The sequence below is a fragment of the Pseudopipra pipra genome, chromosome 26, assembly GCF_036250125.1.
Source record: "Pseudopipra pipra isolate bDixPip1 chromosome 26, bDixPip1.hap1, whole genome shotgun sequence".
In the NCBI taxonomy this organism is placed as follows: Eukaryota; Metazoa; Chordata; class Aves; order Passeriformes; family Pipridae; genus Pseudopipra; species Pseudopipra pipra.
Genome location: NC_087574.1, coordinates 3,529,892 through 3,555,233, shown reverse-complemented (window position 1 = coordinate 3,555,233; position 25,342 = coordinate 3,529,892). Strand labels below are relative to the sequence as shown.

The 25,342-nt window shown below is 57.6% G+C and overlaps 2 protein-coding genes across 2 annotated transcripts; one reads left to right on the top strand and one right to left on the bottom strand.

The window, feature by feature from the left end:
* Positions 1-246: 246 nt before the first annotated feature.
* On the top strand, positions 247-4,570 carry PSMC5 (proteasome 26S subunit, ATPase 5). Its single transcript, XM_064636507.1, has 12 exons — positions 247-376; positions 909-980; positions 1,580-1,649; positions 1,803-1,900; positions 2,210-2,266; positions 2,350-2,580; positions 2,659-2,785; positions 2,875-3,065; positions 3,146-3,244; positions 3,328-3,438; positions 3,521-3,607; positions 3,891-4,570. Exons 1-12 carry the CDS (start codon positions 338-340, stop codon positions 3,942-3,944), a joined length of 1,236 nt encoding a protein of 411 aa, XP_064492577.1. The 5' UTR covers positions 247-337; the 3' UTR covers positions 3,945-4,570.
* On the bottom strand, positions 4,096-20,062 carry SMARCD2 (SWI/SNF related, matrix associated, actin dependent regulator of chromatin, subfamily d, member 2). The gene is made up of 13 exons (XM_064636498.1): positions 19,825-20,062; positions 12,333-12,517; positions 10,132-10,174; positions 9,504-9,626; positions 8,985-9,104; positions 8,601-8,696; positions 7,587-7,688; positions 6,964-7,125; positions 6,650-6,747; positions 5,876-6,011; positions 5,652-5,774; positions 5,220-5,321; positions 4,096-5,145 (listed from the first exon to the last, which is right to left on the bottom strand). The coding sequence occupies exons 1-13, from the start codon at positions 19,984-19,986 to the stop codon at positions 5,092-5,094; spliced, it is 1,506 nt and encodes a 501-aa protein (XP_064492568.1). The 5' UTR covers positions 19,987-20,062; the 3' UTR covers positions 4,096-5,091.
* Between the last annotated feature and the right edge of the window lie 5,280 nt (positions 20,063-25,342).

Here is a 25,342-nt window from a genome sequence, read left to right as displayed (position 1 = left end):
GTTGGTCCCTTTCTAGCCGCCATCTTGGGAGTGGCGCGCCCCCGCCGCCGCGGCCAGGCGGACTGCCGAGGGTGGGAGAAGGGGAACGACAACGGGAGGCTCGTGGAACCATAATGTATCCCCTCGGAGGCGCGTCCACAACCCTTTCCGTTCCCTCCGGCGCCTTATAACACAGAGGAATCACCCCCGGCCACGCCAAGATGGCGGCGCCCCGCATCCCGGAGGTGCGGGAGTGTGTGGATCCTGCGACGCATCGGGGACAGGAAGTGACGCCATCGCGCCAAGCGCGCAGGGGTCGGGCAGCGGAAGGCGGAGGGCTCCATCTTTGTTGGGGTCGATGCCGGCGGAGAAGATGGCGCTGGACGGGCCCGAGCAGGTGGGGTCGGGCCGGGTTGGGCCAGGGTTGTGGACTGGAAGGGGGCTCGGGGCGCTCCGTGCGGCCCCACGGCTCTGCTGCGGCCCGCTCTGCCTCAGGCCTGGCCGCGCCGTGACTCGGCGGGTCTCGCCTTGGCCCCCCCGGGAGGGGTGCGAGACTGGGGTCGGGCGGGAATGGCAGGATTCTGAGAGTGGGGGAGAGAGAAGGGGGGGATCTGGGAGAGACCAGGGTGGGAATTGGGGACCAGGGGGCAGAGGATGGAGGGAAAGGGAAAAGGGGGACCCAGGATCCAGGTGGGGATCGGGGGTCAGAGAGGCGGAGGGAAAGGTATCCAGGACCCAGGTCGAGGGGGTCGGGAGGGGAATTGGGGACCGCGGGGATAGAGGATGGAGAAGAGGGAAAAGGGGACTCAGGATCCGGCCTGGGAAGGTTGGGGGGGGGGGGGAATTGAGGACTGAGAGGGCAGCACGGAGGCTGGGAGGGATACAGGTGGGTTTGGGAGTCAGTGCCACTGAGCTCTGCTCTCTCCCAGATGGAGATGGACGATGGGAAAGGTGGCTCGGGGCTGCGGCAGTACTACCTATCCAAGATCGAGGAGCTGCAGGTGAGCCCTGTCCTGCCTGGGGACACCAGGGCTGTGTGGCCATGTCCCCACAGCTGCCCTGCCCTGGAGAGCACCCACGGCCTGTGCTGCAGGAGCAGAAGGAAGCTCTTCCCCAGGGGGTGTCAGCAAGTAGGACCCACCCTGGGGGCTCTGGGGGGCACAGGATGAGTTTATGCTCTGAGCTGAGAACTCTCTGAGTGAGGGGTTGCCCACCCTGCAGGGGGGTTGGCTGTGTCCTGCTGGGAATGACTGTCCCTATCCAGGTCCCTGTCCCAAGTGACACAGGGCAGGGTGGGATTGGATATGAGGAAGAAATTGTCCCCTGTGAGGGTGGGGAAGCCCTGGCACAGGTTGCCCAGAGAAGCTGTGGCTGTCCCCGGATCTCTGGAAGTGTCCAAGGCCAGGTTGGACGGGTCTTGGAGCAACCTGGGCTAGTGGGAGATGTTCCAGCCTAAGGCAAGGACTGGAATGAGATGGTCTTTAAAATCCTTTCCAACCCAAACCATTCCATGATAACGGTGCCAGTGCTGGTGCCCACACTGGGTTTAGCTGAGCCCTGCCCAGCACCCCAAGGACTCAGCCAGGCTCTGCCCCCACAGCTCATCGTGAACGAGAAGAGCCAGAACCTGCGGCGGCTGCAGGCGCAGAGGAACGAGCTGAACGCCAAGGGTACGGCCTGCACCCTCCTCCTCCTCACCTGGGCTCTGGGCTGGGGACTCTGGGCTGGGCTGGGGGTTGCTGTGCCCTCTGTGCTGCCCCTCTGCCCCAGGCAGGGGCTCGGGGGAAGCTGTGGCTGGTGCTGAGCTCTGTCCTTCCCCACAGTGCGGCTGCTGCGGGAGGAGCTGCAGCTGCTGCAGGAGCAGGGATCCTACGTGGGAGAGGTGGTGAGAGCCATGGACAAGAAGAAAGTGCTTGTCAAGGTACGAGGCTGAGGTGTCCTGAGGGTGGTCAGAGCTGGGGTGGGGGCTGAGAGACCCTGTGATGTCGTGGGGGTCACAGCGAGTGTGAGCTTGAGCTGGGGGGAGCTCTTTGTCTGGAGGAGCATGTTGGGGTGGCTCTGCTGGGCCCAGACCTTCCCCAGGCTGGTGAGAGGCAGGAGAGGCCGTAAGGTGTTTGGTGGTGGTTGAGCTCCTGGCTCCTTCTTCCTGTTCTGAGCAAGTGATGGATATTGGGCACAAGCCAGGGAACTTCCCAGAGAAATACCTCAAGGCGACATCTCTGCCTTCCAGGTGCACCCCGAGGGGAAGTTTGTGGTGGATGTGGACAAGAACATCGACATCAACGACGTGAGTGTTCTGGGGCCATGGGAGGGGTCCTGACTGGTCCCCCAGGACTGGCAGGGGCACTGATCCCCCCTGTGTCCCCACAGGTGACCCCGAACTGCCGCGTGGCCCTGCGGAACGACAGCTACACCCTGCACAAGATCTTGCCCAACAAGGTAGACCCGCTGGTGTCCCTGATGATGGTGGAGAAGGTCCCGGACTCCACGTATGAGATGATCGGGGGCCTGGACAAGCAGATCAAGGAGATCAAGGAAGTGATCGAGCTGCCCGTGAAGCACCCAGAGCTCTTCGAGGCGCTGGGCATCGCCCAGCCCAAGGCACGTGCTGCTGGGGGGTCCTGAAGGGGTGTCCCCGTGTTCCCTTTGGGGTCTGATGTGTCTGTGTGGTCCTTTCAGGGGGTGCTGCTCTATGGCCCACCTGGCACAGGCAAGACCTTGCTGGCCAGGGCAGTGGCCCATCACACCGACTGCACCTTCATCCGCGTGTCGGGCTCCGAGCTGGTGCAGAAGTTCATTGGGGAAGGTAAGAGGTGGCCCTGGGGGGGGACAGGTGACATCAGGGCTGTCCCCCTGGGTGGTCACAGTGCCAGGCTCAGCCCTGTGCCCCCGCAGGTGCCCGCATGGTGCGGGAGCTGTTCGTGATGGCCCGGGAACACGCGCCCTCCATCATCTTCATGGATGAGATCGACTCCATCGGCTCATCCCGCCTGGAGGGCGGCTCGGGCGGGGACAGCGAGGTGCAGCGCACCATGCTGGAGCTCCTCAACCAGCTCGATGGCTTCGAGGCCACCAAGAACATCAAGGTAGGAGGGTGCCACCGTGCCTGGGGACAGGGACGTGTCCCGCTGGCCCCACGGTGGTGACAGCTGCTGTCCCCGTGCAGGTGATCATGGCCACGAACCGCATCGACATCCTGGACTCGGCTCTGCTGCGCCCCGGCCGCATCGACAGGAAGATCGAGTTCCCCCCTCCCAACGAGGAGGTACGTGGAGGGTGAGGCTCCTCCCCAGCTCTCCCGGGTCCCTGCTGTCCCCATTCCCATGGCTCTAACCCCCACTGCTCCAGGCCCGCCTGGACATCCTCAAGATCCACTCGCGCAAAATGAACCTGACGCGGGGCATCAACCTGCGCAAGATCGCGGAGCTGATGCCAGGGGCGTCGGGCGCGGAGGTGAAGGTGAGCTGGGGGCACTGGGGGGCACCGGGGGTGGCACCGGGGGTGGCACTGGGGAGCAGTGGGTGACATCCTGTCCCCCCAGGGCGTGTGCACAGAAGCAGGAATGTACGCGCTGAGGGAAAGGCGGGTGCACGTCACGCAGGAGGACTTTGAAATGGCTGTGGCCAAGGTCAGTGTGTGTGTGGGGGGGAGGCAAAAGAGGGGGTGATGGTGGTTTTTGGTGGCACAGAGTGTCCTGTGCACTGTCTGCCAGGACTTGAGAGCTGCAGGGCTTGGAGGGGGTGGGCACTGGGGACACATAACAGTGTTGAGGGGGTTGTTTGATGTCAGTGATGTGGAAGAGGCTCCTGTGCCTTCCTGGTGCAGGGCTGAAGTTTGGTGTTTTGGGGGGCTGTTAGCACCCAGTTTGGGGGCTGTACACTGGAACCAACCCTTCTCCCATCCCCACCCAGGTGATGCAGAAGGACAGTGAGAAGAACATGTCCATCAAGAAGCTGTGGAAGTAACGGTGAGGCCAGAGCTGCTCCGTGTGTGGTGTCACTTGAATAAAGCGCAGCTGAGGCCAGGTCTGGGCACTGATTTGGGAACAGGGTGGGGGTCAGGACTCGACACAGACCCCCCCCCAGAGCTGCAGGACTCAACACACCCCCACAGAGCTGCTGCTAACTGGTTTTATTAGAAAATATCCAAAATAGAAAAAAAAAAAGGTTACACAAGAGGCAGAGCAGGCACCCCTGAGCCTGGGAACACCCTGGGAATATGTAAACGCCCCCCTCCCCTCGGGAGCCTGCAGGTGGGGGGCCAAGGCACTTCAGGGGAACTGGCAGGGGGTGGCACCGTTCCTGTGGTCCCCTCCCTCCATCCCCAGTTATCTCCAGTTCTTGGTGCCCCTGTGACCCCACTGCCACCAGGCTCCTGTGGGCAGAGCTACCCCCTCTGCCCCCTCAAGACACATCACTAATTATGTAAAACAGGGGGGAGGGGTGGAGGAATGAACTGATTGTCAAACACTTCACCTAAACCCTTGGTTTGTGCCCTCTGAGCACACCCTGAGCCCCCTGCAGAGCCCAGGCCACGAGTGCAGGGAAGAGGAACTCAATATATTAATCAAATACAAACCCACTGTACAAAACGTTTCCTTTTTTTTTTTTTTTTTGTGTATGTGTTTTTTTTTTATATAAAACCTGTTCACAAAAATAGTGCAAAACGTCGGGCACCGGTGGGGCCGGGGGGTGGGGCTGGCGTTTGGAATGACAAACTTTGGTTGAAGAGGGGCAGGGCTGGGCCTGCTGGGCTCAGGGAGGGGCTTGGCAGCACCTCCCCCTCGGCACAGGCAGCTCTTCCCAGCTCCCGGAGGTTTTTGGGCTCGGGAGGGGAGCGGGAGGGGCCGCGGGGGCTCTAAAGGAGGGGCGAGGGGCGCGATGCAAAGCAGGAGGAGGGGGCGTAACTGCGGGGCTTTGGGGGGACGGGGGATCCCCCTCTGCGCTCTGCCCGGGGCCAGAACTTCCCGGCCCCGTGGAGCCCAGGGGTGTGAGCGGATCCCAGTCCCTCCAGGCACGTCGGGTTTGTGCAAGTGCTGTTTGATTCCAGTAAGTACCGTCAGGCTCAGGCAGCAGCGAGAGAGGAGAAGCCCCCGAGCCCCCGCCCGCCCCTTTAGGTGAGGCGGATCCCGAGCACTTGTTCCAGTTCCTGCCGGCGCTGCTGGACCTGGAGGAGAGCAGGGCAGTCAGAGGGATCCCCTCAGTGCCATCCCAACTCCCTCTGCACCCCCAGGAGCCCACCTTGGCAAAGATGTGTCTGCCCACAGCCTCCTGCGCCCAGGGCTGCTGGTAGAACTCCGCCCGCCGCTCCTCCTCGGGGTTCCCGATCACATCCGTGATGATCTGAGCGACACACGGGGTGGGAGGCACATGGAATGAGCACCAGGGATGGACCCGAACCTCCTCCCAGCCCCTCGCTCTGCCCAGCACCAGGGTTTGAGAATTATGGAATTGCTGAGGTTAGAAAAGACCTTTAAGATCATCAAGTTCAACCATCAACTCATAACTAAACCATGTTCCCAAGAGCCACATCCCCACGTTGTTGAACACTTCCAGGGATGGTGACTCCATCACTGCCCTGGGCAGCCTGGGCCAGGGCTGGACAGCCTTTTCCATGAAGAAATTTTTCTTAATATCCAACTTAACCCTCCCCTGGCAATACCTCCCCTTTACCTTTAGGTCCCTCCTCTGGGATTTGATCCATTCCTGGATGAAATCCTGTGGGTTGTTGCTGAAGCTCAGCATGAAATCCCTCTGTGTCTTCAGCTGGTTGATAGATTCGATGGTCTCATGAATCTGGGGAGAGAAGAGGGGTGAGAGGGAGCTGTGTCCCCCCAAACAAGACATCACCACGCTGCCCCTGGCTCTGCAGGGCTGTGCCCTGGCAGTGTCCCCACCTTGGCATCCAGGGAGGCGATTTCCTGCTGGTTGGTGGTGGAAGCCAGGAAGTTGCTCATCTGAGCCTTCAGGGGATCGTCCACCTCCACATCGATGTCGTAGCAGGCCGTCTTCTTCTGGTCATTGGGGTCCACACTGGGAGGACATGGGGTGTTGGGGGAGGGCCCTCCTCAGCCTCCACCCTGCTGTGGGGGTGCATTGACCCCCTGACTGCCCCAAGGAACCCCCACATTTGTTTGGCTGATTCTTCCCCTCGCAGGTGACTTGTGCTCACTGTTCCTTTGGGCTGGAGACCTCAGAAGCCTCCTGGCCCTCCCCTCCACAGAGCCTGGGGACGCTGCCCAGCCCACTGCCCACCCCACAGAGCCCCCCTTTCCCAAAGACATGCCCAGCCCACTGCCCACCCCACAGAGCCCCCCATTCCCAAAGACATGCCCAGCCCACTGCCCACCCCACAGAGCCCCCCATTCCCAAAGACATGCCCACCCCACAGAGTCCCCCTTTCCCAAAGACACGCCCATCCCACAGAGACCCCTATTCCTGGGGACACTCCCCACCTCATGGAGCTCCCCAGCCCCATGGACACCATCCAGCCCACTCCCCATCCCACAGAGGCCCCTATTCCCAGGAATACTGGCCATCCCACAGAACCCCCCAGGGATGCTGCCTGTCCCACTCCCCACCCCAGGGAGCCCCCCCATTCCCAGAAACACTGCCCATCCCACTGCCCACCCCACAGAGCCCCCCAGCCCCGGGAATGCTGCCCATCCCACCTGATGGTGTGGTTGATGATGATGGGATCCGGGTGCTGCAGGAGCCCTGCCAGCTTCATGGGGATCTCGGAGAAGCGCATGCGGATGCAGTTGAAGATCTGGAGGGGCAAAGCAGAGTGTTTGCTGCCCGTGGCAGGGCCTCCTGCCACCTGTCTGGGCAGGTGGGTGGATCCCTAGCCCTGGTTTGAGTGTGGCAAGGTGATGGATGCAAACCAGAGCCTGGGCAGATTGGAGAGTCTGTGACAGCCGGAGAAGAGGCTTTTCCTGGCTGGAGTGGGTGGGAGGGGTGTTTTCCCCCATCCCAGGTGTGGTACCTGGCGGAAGTAGCGGTTGCAGTTGATGTACTCCTTCTCATGGCTGTCCTGCAGCTTGTTGTGCTTGATGTAGAGCCAGAGGGCCTGCATGATGCTGGCCCGGGTCTGGGTGTGCACCCCCAGCAGCCGGGCCAGGCGGGGGTCCAGCTTGTACTGGGGGGGCTGCAGGGACACACAGGGGCAGTCACAGAGTCACTGAGGTTGGAAAAGCCCTCCAAGATCACCCAGTCCAGCCCGTGAGCCACCCCCACCTTGTCCCCCAGCCCAGAGCACCGAGTGCCACGTCCAGTCCTTCCTTGGACACCTCCAGGGATGGGAACTCCAAACCTCCCTGGGCAGCTCATCCCAATGTTTAACAACCCTTGGCATGAAGAAATTCCTTCTGATGCACAAAGAAGTGGGGGGTCTGTCTGGCACTTGGGAGGCCCCTCTGAGCAGGGAGTCCCACACAGCCCCTGTGTCACCACAAGCTGTGGGTCCGTCCCCAGAGCTCCCTGTGCTCCCAACCCTCATCCAAGCCCTGCCCCAGCCCATTCCCCACCCTGGGCTGCCCCTCCCAGGTGAGCTGTGTTGGAGGGAGGGCAGCAGGTACTCCCAGCCCCTGTAAGGCCCCAGGACCATACCTGGTGATCCAACATGAGCAGCAGAGTGCACTTCACATTGACATCCCCGGGACGCTTCACCTGGAAGCCGTCGGTCTCCTGGGTCGTGGGCATCCGGTGCCACTGCGAGACCAAGGGGACACTGGTCAATCCAGGACCAGGACAGGCCTTGTGTCTGTAGAGCCAGTGCTCAGGCTCTGGGCAGGGGTCTAGCACAGGCAGACAGCCTGGAGCCCACCTCTGGCAGCTCCTGGGAGTCTCATCCCAGTGGGTGACACCCAGTCCAGCTGGATGTGCTCCAGCCCAGTGATGGATCAGCATTTTGGATGGGCTGGGGCAGTTCCAGCCCCGAGTGCTTGATGTCAAGGGCTCCAACAGCTCCTGGAGCCAGTGCAGGATCAATCCTGCCTCAGCCACTGCAGGGGATGCACATCAGAGCTGCTCACAACCCCACATGTAGAGGGGGATTCCCATCACACCGAGCACCACCAAAGAAATAAGTGTTTCCCACAGGAAAAACCACGAGCTGGGTGCAGGGCAAGCCTGCTCAGGAGCTCCAGGCAGGAGCACCCAAGGAAGGCCTGATCCCACTCACAGTGCTTCACCTCCCTGAGGACCTTCCAGCAAGGCTGACAGGTAAGAGGGCAGCCCCTTCTTCCCACGTGGCACCAGATGTGTGGATGAGCCTCCTGTGGCATCATCACCCTTGTAGGGCCTCCCTGTGCCAACCTGGGGGGCCCAGGGCTGCCTGAGCAGGCTCTGGAGCTGCAGCCCCACAACTCCTGGCTCTGGCCACAGACTTTGCAGGGTGGGTGCCAGGAACCAGTACTAGGGAAGAAAATGCAGCCCTAAACTTGAGCCTGGAAAGCAGCGTGGGCCCCTGAGGAGGGTCTGGCACCCCCTGGCACACAGAAACACCCCTTGCCCGCCCCTCTCTTGCAGCAGGACACGCCCTGGGGTGGGGAGCTGAGCACCCAGAGGGGAAGCAGCAGGACCACCTCGTGTCTCCTACTGGGATCACCCCTTGTGCCTCACCTCCACCAGATGGTTGTCTGGGCCATACAGCTCCTTGTCCAGCTCGATGACAAGGCTCTTGAAGAAGGAGGAGAATTTCCTCTTCTGCTTGCTGGGCTGCAAACAGAGCAGCAGAGACTTGTCTGACCCCCCCTAGCCAGGGAGGGCCCCAGCCCAAACCCACCTCCAGCCCCTGGAGCAGGGCTGTGTCCATCCTAGATAAGCTCCTGGCTCACAGCACCAGCCCTTCATCCTCCTGGATCCTTACAGACCAGTCCTTCTCCCACCACTTCATCCTCCTGGACACTTATGGATCAGCACTCCTCCCACCACTTCATGCCTCCTGGATCCTTATGGACCATCACTTCTCCTCCCTCTACCACTTCATCCCTCCTGGATCCTTACATCCTCCAGCAGTTTGCCCTCCACACGCAGCTCCCAGGAGGCCACACGCTCCCCCCCCTCTCCCTCTTCCTTGGCTGGGGTGAAAGTGTTGGAGATGTAAATCCTCAGCTTCCGCTTTTGCTGTGGAATGGGAAAACAGAGGGTGAGGGTGATTGGGGTGAGAGGGTGACTGCAGCACCCACTTCTACCTCTGCACGAGAGGAAATGGTCTCAAGTTGCACCAGGGGAGGTTTAGATTAAATTAGATTAATTATTACATTAAATATTAGGGAAATTTTATTCACAGAAAGGCTTGTAAAGCACTGGAACAGGTTGCCCAGGGCATTGGTAGAGTCACCACCCCTGGAACTGTCCAAAAACTGTGTGGACGTGGCACCTGGGGACATGGTTTAGTGGTGGTGCTGGGCTGATGGTTGGACTCGATGGTCTTAGAGGTTTTTTTCCATCTTTGACTCATGCTGTGATTCCATGATCCTGTGGTTTGCAGCCCCCACCCCCCCAGGCAGGGCTGCCACGCACCGTCAGGGGTTTCTTTATGGCCTCCTGGATCTCCATCCTCTTCCGAGCAATGGTTTGGTCCAGCTTGCGCTCGAAGGCCAGGAGGTCCATGTAGGCCTGGGACTCTGGGACCAGCTCCCGGATCTGTCACACAGAAATGGTCACTCTCTGGAGTGCTGGGCTGGGGCTGGATCCCCCCACAGCCCCAGCAGCACAGCCAGTGCTGGGCTGACACGTCGAGGAGCCTTCAAGCAACAGGTCCAGCACAACAGCACCAAGTTCTTATTTTAAGCAAAGACTGCAGCTCTGCAAAGCTCTCCCCAGATCAGATCAGAGCCTGTCACAGGCATGAAATGAATTCCTGGATTGTCAAGAGGGACCTCCAGGAAAGGCTTAGAGTCCTCCTGAGGTCTCCACCCCAAGCCACTGCTGTTCCCTGCTTGCTCTAAGTCTTGCTTGTCCAACTTAACACACCCCAAACCCCTCCTGCCACCCCAGAGGAAGAGACAGAAATATTCCAGGTCAGTTTGGGACTGAACAGAAATGCCCAGTGGGTAGGAGGCAGCTCAGTAGATCCTCCTCTTGTGGGGACCCCATCACCCCCCTGCAGCAGCTCAGCTCCACGTCCCCATGCCAAGGCATCACTCACCCTCTGTGGCAGCACCTTGTCAGCCATCTTCCTCCTTTTCACCCTGCAAAAGCACAGAGACAGGCAAAAACCACAACCCTGCAGCACCCACAGGACATCCTGCTGCCTGCCCAGTGTGGGGATGGATATGGGGAAAAGGTTCTTCCCCCAGAGGGTGGTTGGCACTGAACAGGCTCCCCAGGGCAGTGGGCATGGCCCCAAGGCTGCCAGAGCTCCAGGAGGGTTTGGACAATGCTCTGAGGGACAGGGTGGGATTGTTGGGGTGTCTGTGCAGTCCTTGTGAGTCCCTTCCCACTCAGGATACTCCTGATGACTGTGGGAGAATGGTGTGGGATGTCAGAGCCTGTCACCAGGGAAGGAAATTCAGGCTTCAGTTTGCTTTGCTGCTGCAGGGCAGGAGCAAGGGGAGGTGGTAAAGGCAAAGCCATGGTTTCAGGACAGCCTTCCTGAGTTTTCTTTCTGGGAACAGCCATCACAATCTCCCAGGGCTACAAACCAAAGCCCACTGCCAGGAACTCACTTAAAACAAGCTTAAAACAAACCAACCTTACCACAGTGGGACCAAAATCCTGGCGGACAGAGGGAGCAAGGTGGGCTCCAGAGCCACAGCAGCTGCTCAGAGCCAGCTCAGCCCAGCCTGCACACCCCAGGCTCCCATCAGCCTGAGCCCACCCTGATGCCCCCCTGAGCTCCTGCTCAGTGCCTGGACACAGCAGGGAACACTCTCCTCCTGCTGTGCTGCACAGGAGACGGGGCAGAGTCCAGCAGCACAGGGAAGTCCCGTTTCTCTGGCAGCAGGATAACCCACGTGGGAGTCGGTGCTGCCACCCCCAGGGGCCCAAGGTACAAAAGGCTGCCCCAGGAGGACATCTGGGAGGGTGGCCCCAACAAAGAGCGGGGTCAGAGCCCCTGTTGGAGCTCTGCCTGCCACACAAACACCTCCTGGCCACCCCCATTAGCAGCTGGCAGCTCCTAATCCCTGGATCTGCAGCCAGCCGGGAGCAAGGACACCCGGTCAGCCGGGCATGGCTGATCCCAGATCCCAGACCCCAGCCCTGGGGAATGGGGACACAGTATCTGGCTGCTGACGTCCCTGCTGGAGACAAGCTGCTCCCTGCCCTTAATCCCCAGCTCGCCCTGGAGCACCTTTGGGACACACCAGCTGCTGTGGGTGCCCTGAGAGGGATCACGGAGCAGGGAATGGGACCTGAGCATCCATGAGCACCCAGGGATCCTGCCCTGAGGAACAGCTCCCAGTAATCAAGAAGCCCTCATGGAAAACGGGAACAGCAGAGGGATTAGTGGTGTTGTAAACAAGCAAGGAGCTGCTGGCACAATGCCCACAAAGAGTCCTGCCCAGACTGCAGCTCCCGGGAGCTTCCCTACAACCTCCAACCCCCCTGCTGTGCTTCCAGCCATGTCTGTGCCTGCCAGAGCCTGGACAGACCCCTGTGAGGAGGAGACAGACCCTGACAGGCACAAACACACACCATGAGGCTCTCTGGTTACTGGTGTGAGTCATCCTGGCCCCATCACCACCCCGTTGCAGGTTCCCTGCTGCCTGTGGTGCCAGTCTGGGGGAAATCTCTGCAGCAGGGCAGGGAGCTGGGGGTCTGTGCATGACATGACAGTTGTCAGACACTTCAGTAGGGACCTAGAGAGGTTTGGGGATCCTAAAGACAGTCAAACTGAACACAGCCCTGGGCACTCTGTCTTAAATTAAATTAATCTTTTTATACCTCAGTATCTGCAGGGATATCTCACTAAATAAATACATGTTTCTGAAATAGGGCTCTCCTGTGCTCTGGAGAAAGTTTCACAGCAGAAGATCTTCTTGTGACAGTGATTGGGGCTGGTTTTAACAACACAGCTCATGGCTGCAGTTTGGATGTAAAGTAGCAAAACATGAGGGAAGACACAAATGGGATTCACTTGGAAGCAGTGATGCAGCATCCTTTCAGTATAGATTAGTTAGTCCTGGGACTGTGCAAGGACAGATTGGATGGGGCTTGGAGCAGCCTGGGACAGTGGAAGGTGTCCCTGCCCGTGGCAGGGCGTGGAACTGGATGGGTTTTAAGGTCCCTCCCAACCCAAACCATTCCATGATTCCACAAAGTGCAACCAGGACCCAGCAGGACAACCCACCCTCCTCCTGCCTCCCGAGGGTGTCCTCCCTGGAGCAGAGTGTTCCAGCCCCTTACCCTCTCCTCTGGGTGGCCATGGGTGGCTGTGCCTGGGGGGTCAGCAGGCGCTTCCTGAAGGGATCCATCATGGATTGGGGCAGGCCAGGCCTCATCGGGGAGGCTGCTCCGTACGGGGGGGCTCCAGGGGGTCCCACCTGCAGCCCTGCCATGGGCATCCTGCCCCCGGGGGGCATCCCAGGGCGCTGTGGGAAGAGAGGAGGGTGTGAGTTAAACACTGCCCTGCACAGGATTGACCTCAGCTGGGTCCTGCCAACCACCCACCCTCCGCCCCCTTCCCCAGGAGAAATCCCTGAGGGTGTATCCTGCAAGGACAGGGCAGCGAGGAGGGAATGACAGCAGGAGCTGCAGCCTTTCCTTGCCACAGGAAGAGCAATGGGAAAGCAGAAGCAGGAGGAGCAGAAGCCACAGGGGAAGCGTGCCCTGCCAGCTGGCACAGGGCTGAAGCCACTCGTGGCCCGGAGCCACCAGACCTGGAGTGTCACGAGGGTACTGCCTGCAAAGCCTACTCAAAACACTTAAATGGGGGCCTAGAGAGGTTTGGGGATCTTAAAGACAGTCAAATACTTACTGAACACTGCCCTGGGCACCCTGTCCTAAATTAAATTAATCTTTTTATACCTCGGTATCTGCAGGGATATCTCACTAAATAAATACATGTTTCTGAAATAGGGTTCTCCTGTGGTCTGGAGAAAGTTTCACAGCAGATCTTCTTGTGACTAAGTGATTGGGGCTGGTTTTAACAAGACAGCTCATGGCTGCAGTTTGGATGTAAAGTAGCAAAACATGAGGGAAGACACAAACTGGATTCATTTGGAAGCAGTGATGCAGCCCGGGGATGTTGTGGGTTGTGCCGTGGGTTCCTCTCCGGAAAGCAGCACGGGGAGGGGGGGAAGCAGGGCAATCCCACTTCCTAACAGCAGGCAGGAAGAAAGCTGAGGGCTGGAGGAAGCAGCCAGCTCTATCTTTCCCCTTCCAGGGACCCAGACAGGGAATTCAGGAGACACGACAACACCCAACCACTGCAAGGGTTCCCAGCCCTGGAGCACCCCCAGAGCAGTGGTTGGGCCTCACAGGTGCCACCAGGTTAACACCCACCACCCCCCTGGGACCCTCAACAGTCGGTCACAGCACCCCATGACCCACCAGCTGCCCCCACGTGCCCCAGCCTGCTCCACCTGAGGGCTGAGCCAGCAGCTTCCCAGGATCCTTTGATCCTTGAGGCTGGGAGAGCCACCAAGCCAGCAGAGCAACATTTCTCCCCTGCCTAAGGCTCTTCGACATGCCAGGACATCCCCTCAGCTTCTCTGCCAGGGCACAGGACTGTGCTGTGAAGGGATTTAGGGAAGCCACCTCCTTACCTGCACACGGGGATCAATTTTGGAGCACACCCTGGATGCAGGAGTGGGAGCGCGGGGGCACCGCCCTCACTGAGAGCTGCAGCCAAAACACACCCCCAGAAAACACACCCCAGCCTCCCCGAAAAGCTGCTAAGCACAAAGCCAGGAGCCTGAGCTGCGCCACGGGCGCCTCTGCAAGCGGGAGACGCCGAAAAGAGCAGCGTGTTCCAGCCGGGAGCCGGGGCAGCAGCGGGGCCCCAGGATTAGTGCCGCACGTGGGAGCTCGAAAACACACGCACGGCACAGGCTGAGCCCGTTACACAACCAAACACGGCTCCGCCGCCGCTCAGCCGCCTTTGAAGAGGCACCTCCAGAGCCCGGGCTGGCTGACCTGCCCTTGCTACAGGGCAGGAGCCTCCTCCTTCCTCCTCTCGGCTCCCAGATGTTCCCCTCTCCCCTCCGGATCTGCCACATTTGCGCAACTCCTCGTGACTGTGTCAGCATCACCCCGGCCAGCAGCACCTTTTTTTTGCCAAAAACCACAAGGCAAGAACACAGTTTCGGCGGGTTTATCAAGAAATCCGTTGTGGCAGGGCTGGGAGGAGGGGCAGCCCCGAGCCCCACGCCCTGTGCAAAACGAAAAACCACGGTAAATATTGTTGTGCCACTTCAGCTCGGAGGACTGTGTAACCCATAACAGTGCTGACTCACCTGCAAAGGCTTCTGGGGACTAGATAAACCGAGAGAAGCAGCTGGGAAACTTTTAATTTGAAATCTCTGGGCCCCAAGAGAAGCTCAATGTACTGCTGAGGCTGCAAACAGAACCTGCAGTTCCCCAGAGGAGGCAGATGGCTGGTAGGGAAACCCTTGCCCTGGGTGTTTTTCAAGCCCACACGTGATCAGTGCTAAAGGAAAACTGCTTGGAAGGCCAGAGAGGTTCCTGACATGACTACACAGACCCTTCCCTGCACATGGAATGCTGTTGGTAGCTTGCTTGGAGGTGGCATGGCCACAACCAGCTCCTGTCCTTCAGCCAGGGCAGCTCTTGTCATGCCCTGAGGTCTCTCCTATCTCCCTCTGCCACTCCATGGGTCACATTCTGATCTATCCCTCAAATGAGAGATTTGGAGGCTTGGCTGAAGTCAGCTGAGGGAGTCTTCGACAGCTCCATATCAGTGACAACACCTTCTGCAAGGTCTCCTGCATGTCCATCTGCTCTTTGGAGGGCCAGACTGCTCAGGTGAAACAATTCTGTTGGCAGGGAGAGGTTCAGCACAAAGATGAACAGATCTGTCACACTTCAACTTTAACATCAACTCCAAAAGCACCTGAGAGCCATCAGCCACAGTTCAGCTGGCAGGAGAGCGAGTTCCAGCCCACCAGGGACCTGCATTTGATCGCTTGGACGAGCAATAAAATGGAGGACAGAACCCTCCACGGGGATGGTTTTTTCTCTCAGTTTACCCTTAAGCTTTTCACATTTCTAACAGAGAAGCCTCGTGGCTCAATCAGTGACTGCACCTCTGTCCTGGGCAGTCTCAGCCTCTCACCTCCTGCCCAAAGGCTGCCAAGACCCATCTCACGCAAGCGCAGCCTTAAATCTCCAGCTAAGCCAGGAAGCAGCACCACGGCCCTGGGGGTGAAGCCTGTTTCCAGCCCCTTTTGGAAGCCCTGGAAATGAGCAGGATGCAGGAGGGCTTCAGCTCAGGAAATGTCATTAAACCAGCTCAAACCAAGGAGTCCTCCCTCAGCTCATTTCTGTCGAACACCCCTCCGGGTCCCGCCTCGTCCCCTCCCCGCCAGCGGGGCGGACAAAGGGCAAACCGTGCAAGCTCAGCGCCGAGGAACAAGCTGGATCCCATCCAGCCTTCCCTGCAGAGCCTTTGGAAATGGGACAGAAAACAGCTTGTTTCTGTTCCCTGCCAAAGCCCAAGGAACGGATGGGGCCGGCTGCGGTTTCGCGGTTCATCCCAGGTCAGTGCACGGGCCGCTCGCCTTTGGGGAGCTCTGCTCAGACTCAGCTTCAGCCCAACCCAACGGGAGGCTGGGAGGCTTCCTGATGGATGTTCGTTGGCATGATGGGAGCCTCTGTGCCTGCCAGAGGCCCCTTCTTGAGGAAGGGCAGCTCAGAAATGAGGGGCTGGTAGCAGAGAAGCAATAAATCACAGGATGGGTCTGCAGGAGGAAGAATGAGCTTGAAGCAAAGCAGCAATTCTAAAAACAGCTCGAGAGCCTCTTCATCTTCCCTCCAAGGTCACGGCTCTTCCTGGCATCTCCACAGCGAGGGGGAAAGGCTCTTCCCAACACACGTCCTGTTCTGCTCCGTCCAGAGACGTGTGATCCAACTTTGGACACACTAACAAGTCAGGGAATGGGAGCCCACATCCATCCTTGCCTGGGGCTCTGGGAGCAGAGCCCTGGCCAAGCAAGAGAGCTCTTCTTGCACATTCCTTCCCTCATGCCCAGGCAGCAGCACTTCCCATCAGGATTCAGAAACAAACCCTGTTCAAACAGGATTTGAGCTCCACATCAGGCTGGGCTCAAGGAGAGCTCGGCTGCCTAAAGCCACCACTCAACCTGGGGCTTTGCATGGATCGGGACCAACTGAGCCCCCCAGCACACCCCAAAAGATGTTTCCCCTTCTTTGTTTGTCCTTATCTGTGAGCAAATGCCTCTGGGAAAGTGCCAGGAAGAGCCTGGGTTGGTGCTGGCAGGGATCTTGATCTGGGAGGTGGTGGTGCTATCAAGATGTCATTGCAGGCTGCAATCACTCCCTCAGCTCCCTGCTCCCAGCAAGCCCCAAAACTGCTTCCAAACTTCCCCGTGCATCTTATCATGCTTGGAAAAGCTGTCAGGTTTGAATATAGGAGAAGCTTCAGGAGCCAGATCACTTATCAGCTAAAAACCATAGACAAGGAAGTAGTAAATCAGAGAGAAGGGCACAGCACCAGGAACAACCTCCCAGCAGATTGAGGACACGTGCTGGGAACGTCTCCAGCACCAGCAGAGCTCTCTGGGTCCAGACAAACCTGCTCATCCAAGGTCTCACACCTGGAGCTGTGGATGTCATGGGAATCCAGATCATAACACGGGCAGTAACAGCAGCAGGAACAAGGAACAAAGGTGTTGGGTTCCTCCCCAGAGCTGCTAACACAGCGTGAGGCACAGGGCAGGAGCAGGGATGGGTGCCTGGCACAAACCCCAGCAGTGCCAAACTGCCCAGGGAGCGGCTCCTGGGAAGGTCCTATGGAGGCAGAGGGGGTGAGGGCCTCCAGTTCTGAAGATGTTGTTGTTCCCCCAGAACTCTACTGTCAGGCAGACTCTGCTCTGCCTTCCTCCCCCTTGCTCCACGAGGACACTGTTCATCTGCTTTGTATCATCGCTGAAACCAACTCCAGGCTCGGGTTGTGATGAAACCTGCCTTGGAAACCCTCTCCCTTGGGAAGGGTGGGGTCATCCAGCACAAGCAGCATCCCAGCTTTCTGGATCAGCTCCAGCCCTGGCTGTTGTCTCCAGGCCCCCTTCAAGCCAATCCAAATGAGCAGGAACACTGTTCTTCTCTGCTCCCAAACAGGGTGGATTTCTCCTGTTCCACACTTCATCCTCTCCAACGTGTCCAGGCCTCCCCAGCTCTCACCTGGCTCCACACCAACAACCTACACTTCTCCAGCTCCTCCATCCCACTGGCTCCATGTATTTCTCCACGAAGCACGACTCTGCTTTCCTTCCCACTGCCACCTGCCCAGGGATGGGATCACTGAGCTGCTTCCAGGCTTAGGAGCTTCCAGGACTGCAGCAGCCTCCTGTCCCATGGAAACCAGGCTCTGCAAATATCAATGAAACCCCTTTACAGAGACACCTAATTTTGCCACCTCTGTGCACCAGTGAAGCATCAGCTTGGGGTCACTGTGAGGCCAGAGCACTGCCTTCCAAGGTCCCATCTCCACACAGACCCACACTGATCCCTGCCACAGTGTCAATCCCATAACTCGGGGAAAAACTCTCCTAACTCCAAAACTAGTACCTGAACAAACAGGATGGCTCCTTCCTCACTGAACTTAGTGGGACAGCACAACATGGATGCTGGGGCTCAGGCTTGGCATTTCTGCTGCCCCAGGCACAGGGACAGGGATCAGGATGGGGGATCTGCCCACAGACCCACCACCACACAGCCTGACAGCTCGAGCTGATCACCCTCCTCTCCTTCCTGCTCCAGGCATGGCACCAGCACCTGGCTGCTCTGACACATCAGCTCCCAAAAGGAACTCCCAAAGGGAGTCATCCTCTAGGATTCCCCATTTGAGTCTCCAGTAAATCCCCAGCAGGCCCACAAGGATGTCAAAAGGACGAGCATATGTTTCATAATCCAGTGATTAGAGCCCCTAAGCCCTCACTGGAGTGGATGGGGCCCATTGTGTCTCCTGGTGCCCCAATAACGAAGCTCTTCATTAAGCCGGGACTAACAAAGCCCAGAAGTCCTCTGGGCACAGCAGGGATGGCCACAGGGAGGGGAGGGGTTGTTTTTCCCAGCCTAGGAGTTGCAAAACAAAGGACAGACCCTCCCAGATCATCTCCCTTCCCAGGCACAAGGATGCAGCTTGTGGCTGGACATGAGGCCACTCATCCCCAGCCCCGGGGCTGATGCCACAGGGAGGGATGCAGGGGATGCATCACCCCGTGCTCCCAACTCCCAACACCTGCTGTGATCCCAGCCAGCAGCAGGGAGGGGGGAAAGCCAGCATATGCCAGCCTGTTTACCCGGCTGCTCCAGCCTGGCTCCAGCTTCCCAGCTGGATTTTGCAACCTGCCCCATGGAAGGTCAGGGCAGACCCAGCGCCCGCTCGCCTCTGCCTCGAGTTACGGCCGTGGCTGAGCCAGCTCCATCCCCAACACCATTTTTTGGCGTTTTTTCAGGCTGCAGGAGGAAGTCGTTTCCTCATCCTGCATTAGCGAGCTGGAATTTCCCTCAGCTTGGGCTATTTCTGAAGTTTTAATTAATGCAAATAAGGCACAGCTCTGGAGGAGGCATCGGCGCCCATGAGAACGTGGTGTTGCACAACCACAACCGGGCTCCTCCATTTCCAGCCTGCCCGGAAAACTCAGCCTTACACCAGAAAACTAAGGACCAAAATAATCAGCACGAGCCTCAGAGTGAACCGACAAGCTGGGTGTGCAAGGGGGAGCAGGAGGGTATGTCAGGATATACTTCTTACTGTTGGAATATCATAGAAACATGGAATGGTTTGAGCGGGAAAGGACTTTAAAGATCATCCAGTGCCAACCCCTGCCATGGGCAGGGACACCTTCCAGTAGCCCAGGTGGCTCCAAGCCCCATCCAACCTGGCCTTGGACACTTCCAGAGATCCAGGGGCAACTACAGCTTCTCTGGGCAACCTGTGCCAGGGCCTCCCCACCCTCCCAGGGAAGAATTCCTTCCCAATATCCCATCTAACCCTGCCCTCTGCAGTGTGAAGCCATTCCCCCTTGTCCTGTCGCTCCAGGCCCTTGTAAACATTCCTCTTACTGCCTGAAAATACTTATAAGAGATGCTCAGGCTGGAAAACGAGCGATTTGTTTGCTTTTTGAGGGCTGCTCCCTGTTTTGCTTTCCCCCAACATTACCAAGCACCCGGTCTCCTCATCCACCACTTCACCACCTCTTTTTCCTTCCCGAAGATCCACAGAGGATCCACAGAGGATGCACACCTGCACCGCACACACCTCGTGGTTACCTCCACCTCTGCCAAGGACGCAGACAAAGTGTTCCAGGCGGTTCCCGGCCGTGGGATGGGGTGGGATGGGGTGGGATGGGATGGGGTGGCTGCGGACCCGGGCCGGGGCTCACGGTCCCAGCACCCCCGCCCCGGGGGGGTCCCCCCCGCTGCGTGCCGGGCACGGGCCCGGACAAACTTTTACCGGGGTTTGAGACTAAAAAGTGGGAGGGAGGGACGAAGGAAGTGTCCCGAGTAAAAGGCGCAGGAAAAGGGTCCCACCGGGGCTCCGGGCGGGGGTCCCGGGCCCTGCTCGGGGCGATGCCGCCCAGGCCCGGCCACGCTGCCCCGCCAAGGCCCCGCGGGCCGGCCCAGCACCGCCACCCTCCCCAGAGCCCCTCGGAGCCCCCTCGCCCCCCTCGGTGCCCCCCGGGCTCCTCACCTGGTACTGCGCGGCGGCCGGGCCCATGGCGCGGTACCCCGGGGCGGCGGCGGCGGCGGGCGCGGGGCTGGGGCCGCGCAGCAGGGCGGTGGCGGGCCCCGGGGCCGGCGGGGCGGCGGCGGGGGGCAGCGGGCTGAGCGGGAAGGCGCCGCGGCCGGACATGGCGGGGCCGGGCGGAGGGACCGGCGGGCACGGACGGGGAGGCCCCGGCGGCGGCTCCGCTGCGGCGGCGCCCCCGGAGCGAGTCAGCGCCAGGCGCCGCTGGCCCCGCCCCCGCACACCGGGACACGCCCACAGGGATCGCCCCGCCCCCGGAACCCCGCCCACTGCGAGCTCAGGCTCCGCCCACAGGGCGTGTGTGTGACGTGTGTGACATGTATGTGTGTGTGTGACATGTATGTGTGTGTGTGTGACATGTATGTGTGTGTGTCATGTATGTGTGCATGTGTGTGTGTCTGTGTGTCTGTGTGTGTGACGTGTGTGTGTGTGACATGTATGTGTGTGACATGTATGTGTGTGTGTGTGAGAGAGAGAGAGACATGTGTGTGTGTTTGTGTGTCTGTGTGTGTGTCTGTGTGTGTGTGTGAGAGACGTGTGTGTGTAACGTGCGTGTGTGTAATGTATGTGTGTGATGTGCATGTGTGTGTGATGTACATGTATGTAATCTACATGTATGTGAAATGTATGTGTGTGTGTGTAATGTATGTGTGTGTAATGTACATGTGTGTGTGATGTGTGTGTGATGTACATGTGTGTGATGTACATGTGTGTTGGATGTACATGTGTGTGATGTACATGTGTGTGATGTACATGTGTGTGATGTACATGTAATGTACATGTGTGTAATGTAAATGTGTGTGTAATGTACGTGTGTGATGTGTGTGTGTGTAATGTTTGTGTGTGTAATGTACACGTGTGTGTGATGTACAGTGTGTGTAATGTACATGTGTGTTCAATGCATGTGTGTGTGATGTACATGTATGTGTCTATAATGTGTGTGTAATATAACACACACGTGTATGTGTGTAATGTACGTGTGTGTGATGTACATGTGTGTGTGATGTACGTGTGTGTGTGTGGAATGTACAGCTCTTCAGTGCAGGGCAGGCTCAGCCTCACTGGAGAGGTGCTTGTTCTCGGCTGGCTGCAAAACACAGGGAAACTTCGGGTCTGGATGAATAAACAGGAGCATCCTTTTCATATTTTTCAATTAAATCTCCCTTTTGAAGGTCACTGCAGTCCCTGGAGACAAATAAAATTGACAAGGAAAATGCAAATCCATGCCTGTGGCTACTTTGTGCTTTGGGGGTGGAAGAGGGGATTTTTAGCTTGTCACAGTAGCATTCCCAGGGATGGAAAACTCTCCCAGATGGACAGACTGGTGGAAGAGGAAAGCAGCAGGGACCAGTGTTGTTTGATGATGGCCTTGACCACGCCAAGGAAAGGCACAGAGCCCTGGGCTGGGGTGGTGCAGAGATCTCCAAACAAAGCTGAGCTCCAGAGGGAGGATCAAGGGAACAATGGGAGAGCAACCAGACACAGCCTGGACTTTGCAGATTCCACCAGTGTTAGGTTTTATTGGAGTAGTTGGTTTGGTGCCTTAGATGTTCTCTCCATGACTTAAACCCCTCCCCAGGCACCAGGGGCTCTTTTAAAGGGCCTGGAATCTCAGGACAAGGGGAATGGCTTCCCACTGCCAAAGGGCAGGGTTAGATTGGATATTGGGAAGGAATTGCTGGCTGTGAGGGTGGGGAGGCCCTGGCACAGGTTGCCCAGAGAAGTTGTGGCTGCCCCTGGATTCCTGGAAGTGTCCAAGGCCAAGTTGGACGGGGCTTGGAGCAACCTGGGCTAGATGAAGATGTCCCTGCCCATGGCAGGGGGGTGGAATTGGATGAGCTTTAAGCTCTCTCCCAACCCAGAGCACCCCGTGACTCTGTGATTGCTGGTGGAGGTCTCTCAGCAGAGTGGAGGGTGAACAGATGCCAAGCTCCCCTCAGGAAAGAAAGCCTGTAGCTTTGGGGTCTCAGAGGCAGGTGATGGGTTACCCTGGTACACCATGGGCAGCAAGACCTTTCTGTCCTGGCCCCTTTTGTCTGGGAGGAATCTTCACCCATACATAATTTTCGGAGGTGAACTCACAATTTCGGGCGCTCGGCTCCTGCAAGGGAAAACCAGCTCTTTCCCCAGGAAAGAAAACCTGTAGCCTCGGTGTCTCAGGTGCAGGTGAGGGACCTCCCCCTGTACTCCACGGGCACCAAGTCACCCCAAGTCACCCCTTATTTCCCAACCATGGGTGACCTCCCTTGAGATCCACAGCACTCGGTAGTTAAAGCATTCAGCCTAATTTTTAAGAGGTTTTACCTCTTCAGAGATCAGGATCAAACTGGGGGTTGATACTATTGGAAAACTTTCTCCCCTCTTTCCAAAACCACTCAGGAGACCTTGGCACAAGCATCTCCCCGGGTTTAGCTCCTCTGTCAACCCTCGGTGCTTGGGCACAAGAAAAGCATTGGAGCACCGTCGCTGCTTTGGCACAAGAGGGCACTGAAACACCACCGTGATCCCGAGTTTCTGCAGGCAGAAAGTCCCTTGTACCCCTTCCTCCTGGCTCGGAGGGGCGAGCAGACACATCCAGAGGCTGCTGCTGCCCTACACCCCGGCACACCTGTCCATCCTTTGCCCCTCTGTGACATTGCATGTCCTTAAACGAAGGGAGCAAGGGCTGAGCAGAGCCAGCACCTCCTCCTGCAGGAGCAGACCTGTCATTTCTGCGGCTCAGACCAGAAAGAACAACCAAATCCCTCAAGATCTGTCGGGTTTTTGGGGTCAAACACCAGCTCACTGCCTGCAAAGCAAAATCCCCTTAACCTGCCGGGGTGGGAGCCGGTAGGAATCAGGAGTCAGCTGTGCTCTGCAAACCTGGAAGCTTTAAATTGATATTAATCTCATCAATGCAAATCATATTAGCTCTCTGGGCCTTTACCGATAGCAGTGCTGATTATTCCATATAAATCAAATTTACCGGCCTATAAACATTAGTACATCCCACAGACATATTCACCCTCATAAAAAAACATCAATTGCTGCCTCGCTGTATTAGTGGAAATAAATTACAGAACTTTATCTCCCTGCCATAATTATGGGCAAAGCCACATAAAAGAGACACTTAGAAGATGCTTCTGTGTCGAATGTTACAGAAGTTGCTGATGCTCTTCGGCTTCCTCAAACTGCTGTGAATTGTGGCTAATTGAGGGATTTGAAAACCTTCAATGACTAAGTGATAAAACTGTCGCTTTTGGAAGCCCTGAAACACTTGTGGGAGCAATATCTGTGCAAATGGGGAGAAAAAACACTGCTAATTAAGCACTGGGAGGCAGGATAGACCCCTTCACATTTTATTTTTTGTGATGGGTGAAGAGGAAAAAAGTGTCTGGTTGAGGGGAAAAAGAATTTGTGTTGTTCAGCTCCTCAAAAAGAAGACTGTGAGGTGGCTTTTTTTTCAAATGGAATATCTCTGGAAGAGCTAAACATGCAGGGGAATGAAAGTACAAGAGGGAAATGGTGGCTGAGAGGGAATTGGGTGAGAAACGAGGCTGGTGCTTCGAGCAGGGAGGTTCAACATGTGAGGAAGCATCTTAAGGAAAAGGCAGGTTTTCCTGTGGAGTCAGAATGGTTTGAGGTGCTTCATTCCCACATGACTTTGTTGGGAAAGGGGGGGATGGAGTGGCCTGTGGTGCTGAGAAGGTCTCAATGATTGAACATTGGATGTGCCTGTGAATCTGTGGCAGGAGGAATGAAGGGTAAGGTGGGGACTCGTTGGCTTCCCGGCTGGTTTCTCACCCAGTGAAGTCACACAGAGGGAGCTGCAGGTGGTCCTGACTCCATCTGTCCCTCCTGAGCAGGGAGGAGCCTCCCAACAGAGCCGACCTGCCTCACCTATCTCTACTTTCTCTCTTCTTGGATGTTCTCACTCCTCAGCCTGGAGGACATGTGGTGCCTGCACCCAGCTGGAAAGGGTTAGAGCAACTCTCCTGTTCTTCTGCATCTCTCAGCTCTGTTTGGCTTCTCCTCCAGGTCTGTCTCAAGTGCGTGGTGCTCCTGTTTCCATAGCAATGTGTCTCACCAGCTCACAGACTCCAGCGCTCCTATCTCTCTATCGTCCCTGCACAGGAGAGGAGCACTTATTGTCCCCTGCTCCTCGTGGTGGAGGAAGGCACTGGGATGGAAACCTCAAGTGAAGTGGGGATCAAAAACCCCACTCAAAGCCTCAAAGGCTTGGTGTAATCACCCCGGGGGGTGGTCAAATGTCCAGGGCAGAGGTAAACATTGCTCAGCCCCTTGCTCAGCCCCACAGTGTGGTTTCTGGTGTGGCTCCCCCACAGATGGGTGCTCACGGCCTCATCTCTTTGTGCTCGGTGACAAGGAGTGATTAAGATGTTTAATAATTTGGATTTATTCTTTGTCTCTGTCTGAGGCTGTTCAAGGAGCAATAAAGTGACTCTGGTGTGATTATGGTTTGGTACAATCATCCAGGGCTGCTTCCCTTGGCAGTGCATCCGTGGGTGTGATAATATCTGCGAGGGCAGGATATGGCCCTGGGGTTACATTTTTGGTACCCAGGATGGGCTTATCTTGGGCATCTGGAAAACCCTTGTGGTGGCTCGCAGTGAATTTTGGATTTTCCTGTGATGTCTTAATGCTGGGTCTGCCCTTTGGCAGGGAAATCTTGAAGACAAAAGTGTGGCATCCTGCACTGCCACAGGGCATGTGGAAGGGCAGGGAGGCTGGTGGGGCTGGAGGGCAGCAGCTTCCCCTGCGAGGAGATGGGGAGCTCGGCTGTCCACGAAAAATCAGAACCCAGTACTTGTAACCACGGAAAAACCCTCTGTGGAGTGGAACTGCGTGAGTGTGCAGAGGGGCTGAGCAGCAGCTCAGGGAAGGGGCTGAACACTGAGGTTTGGTGCCATGTGGATCCTTGATCCCTGTGCCAACGCTCCCCGGAGCACTCAGGGCCCCACCTCCAGCACGGACTAGTCCCACGGTAGCTGGACGATACCTCAATCCTTCTGTTTAATCCGAGCTTTATGGGCAGGATGGGAAAAGCAGGAGCGGCCCCGTGGAGGGCTCTGTCAGGTCCCCTCTGCGGGTGGGCGCTGGTTTTGATATCACGTCAACTCGGATTGATTTATTGCTGGTCTTTGTAAGTCGCCCTCTTAATGATCGTTCCAAGCTGAGCGAGTGTTAATTGCCCTGCTAATGACTCCTACAGATGTACGGGCTGCCTTCCCTTATCCCTGCAGCCAGGCAGGGAATGGCTCAAAGCCCAAAGGTCGGGAGTCAGAGAATCCTCTCCTCGGCTGGAACATCCCCGAGGGGCTGTTCCCACATCCCACCGGCTGCTGCTCCGTCCTGCTGCTGGGCTCGGATGCGGGGAGGGCTCTTCCCACGGGGTCGGAGCAGAGGGTGCACTTTCCTCCCGGGAAGTCCTGGCACAGGGATGCTCCTTGGAGCAACACGT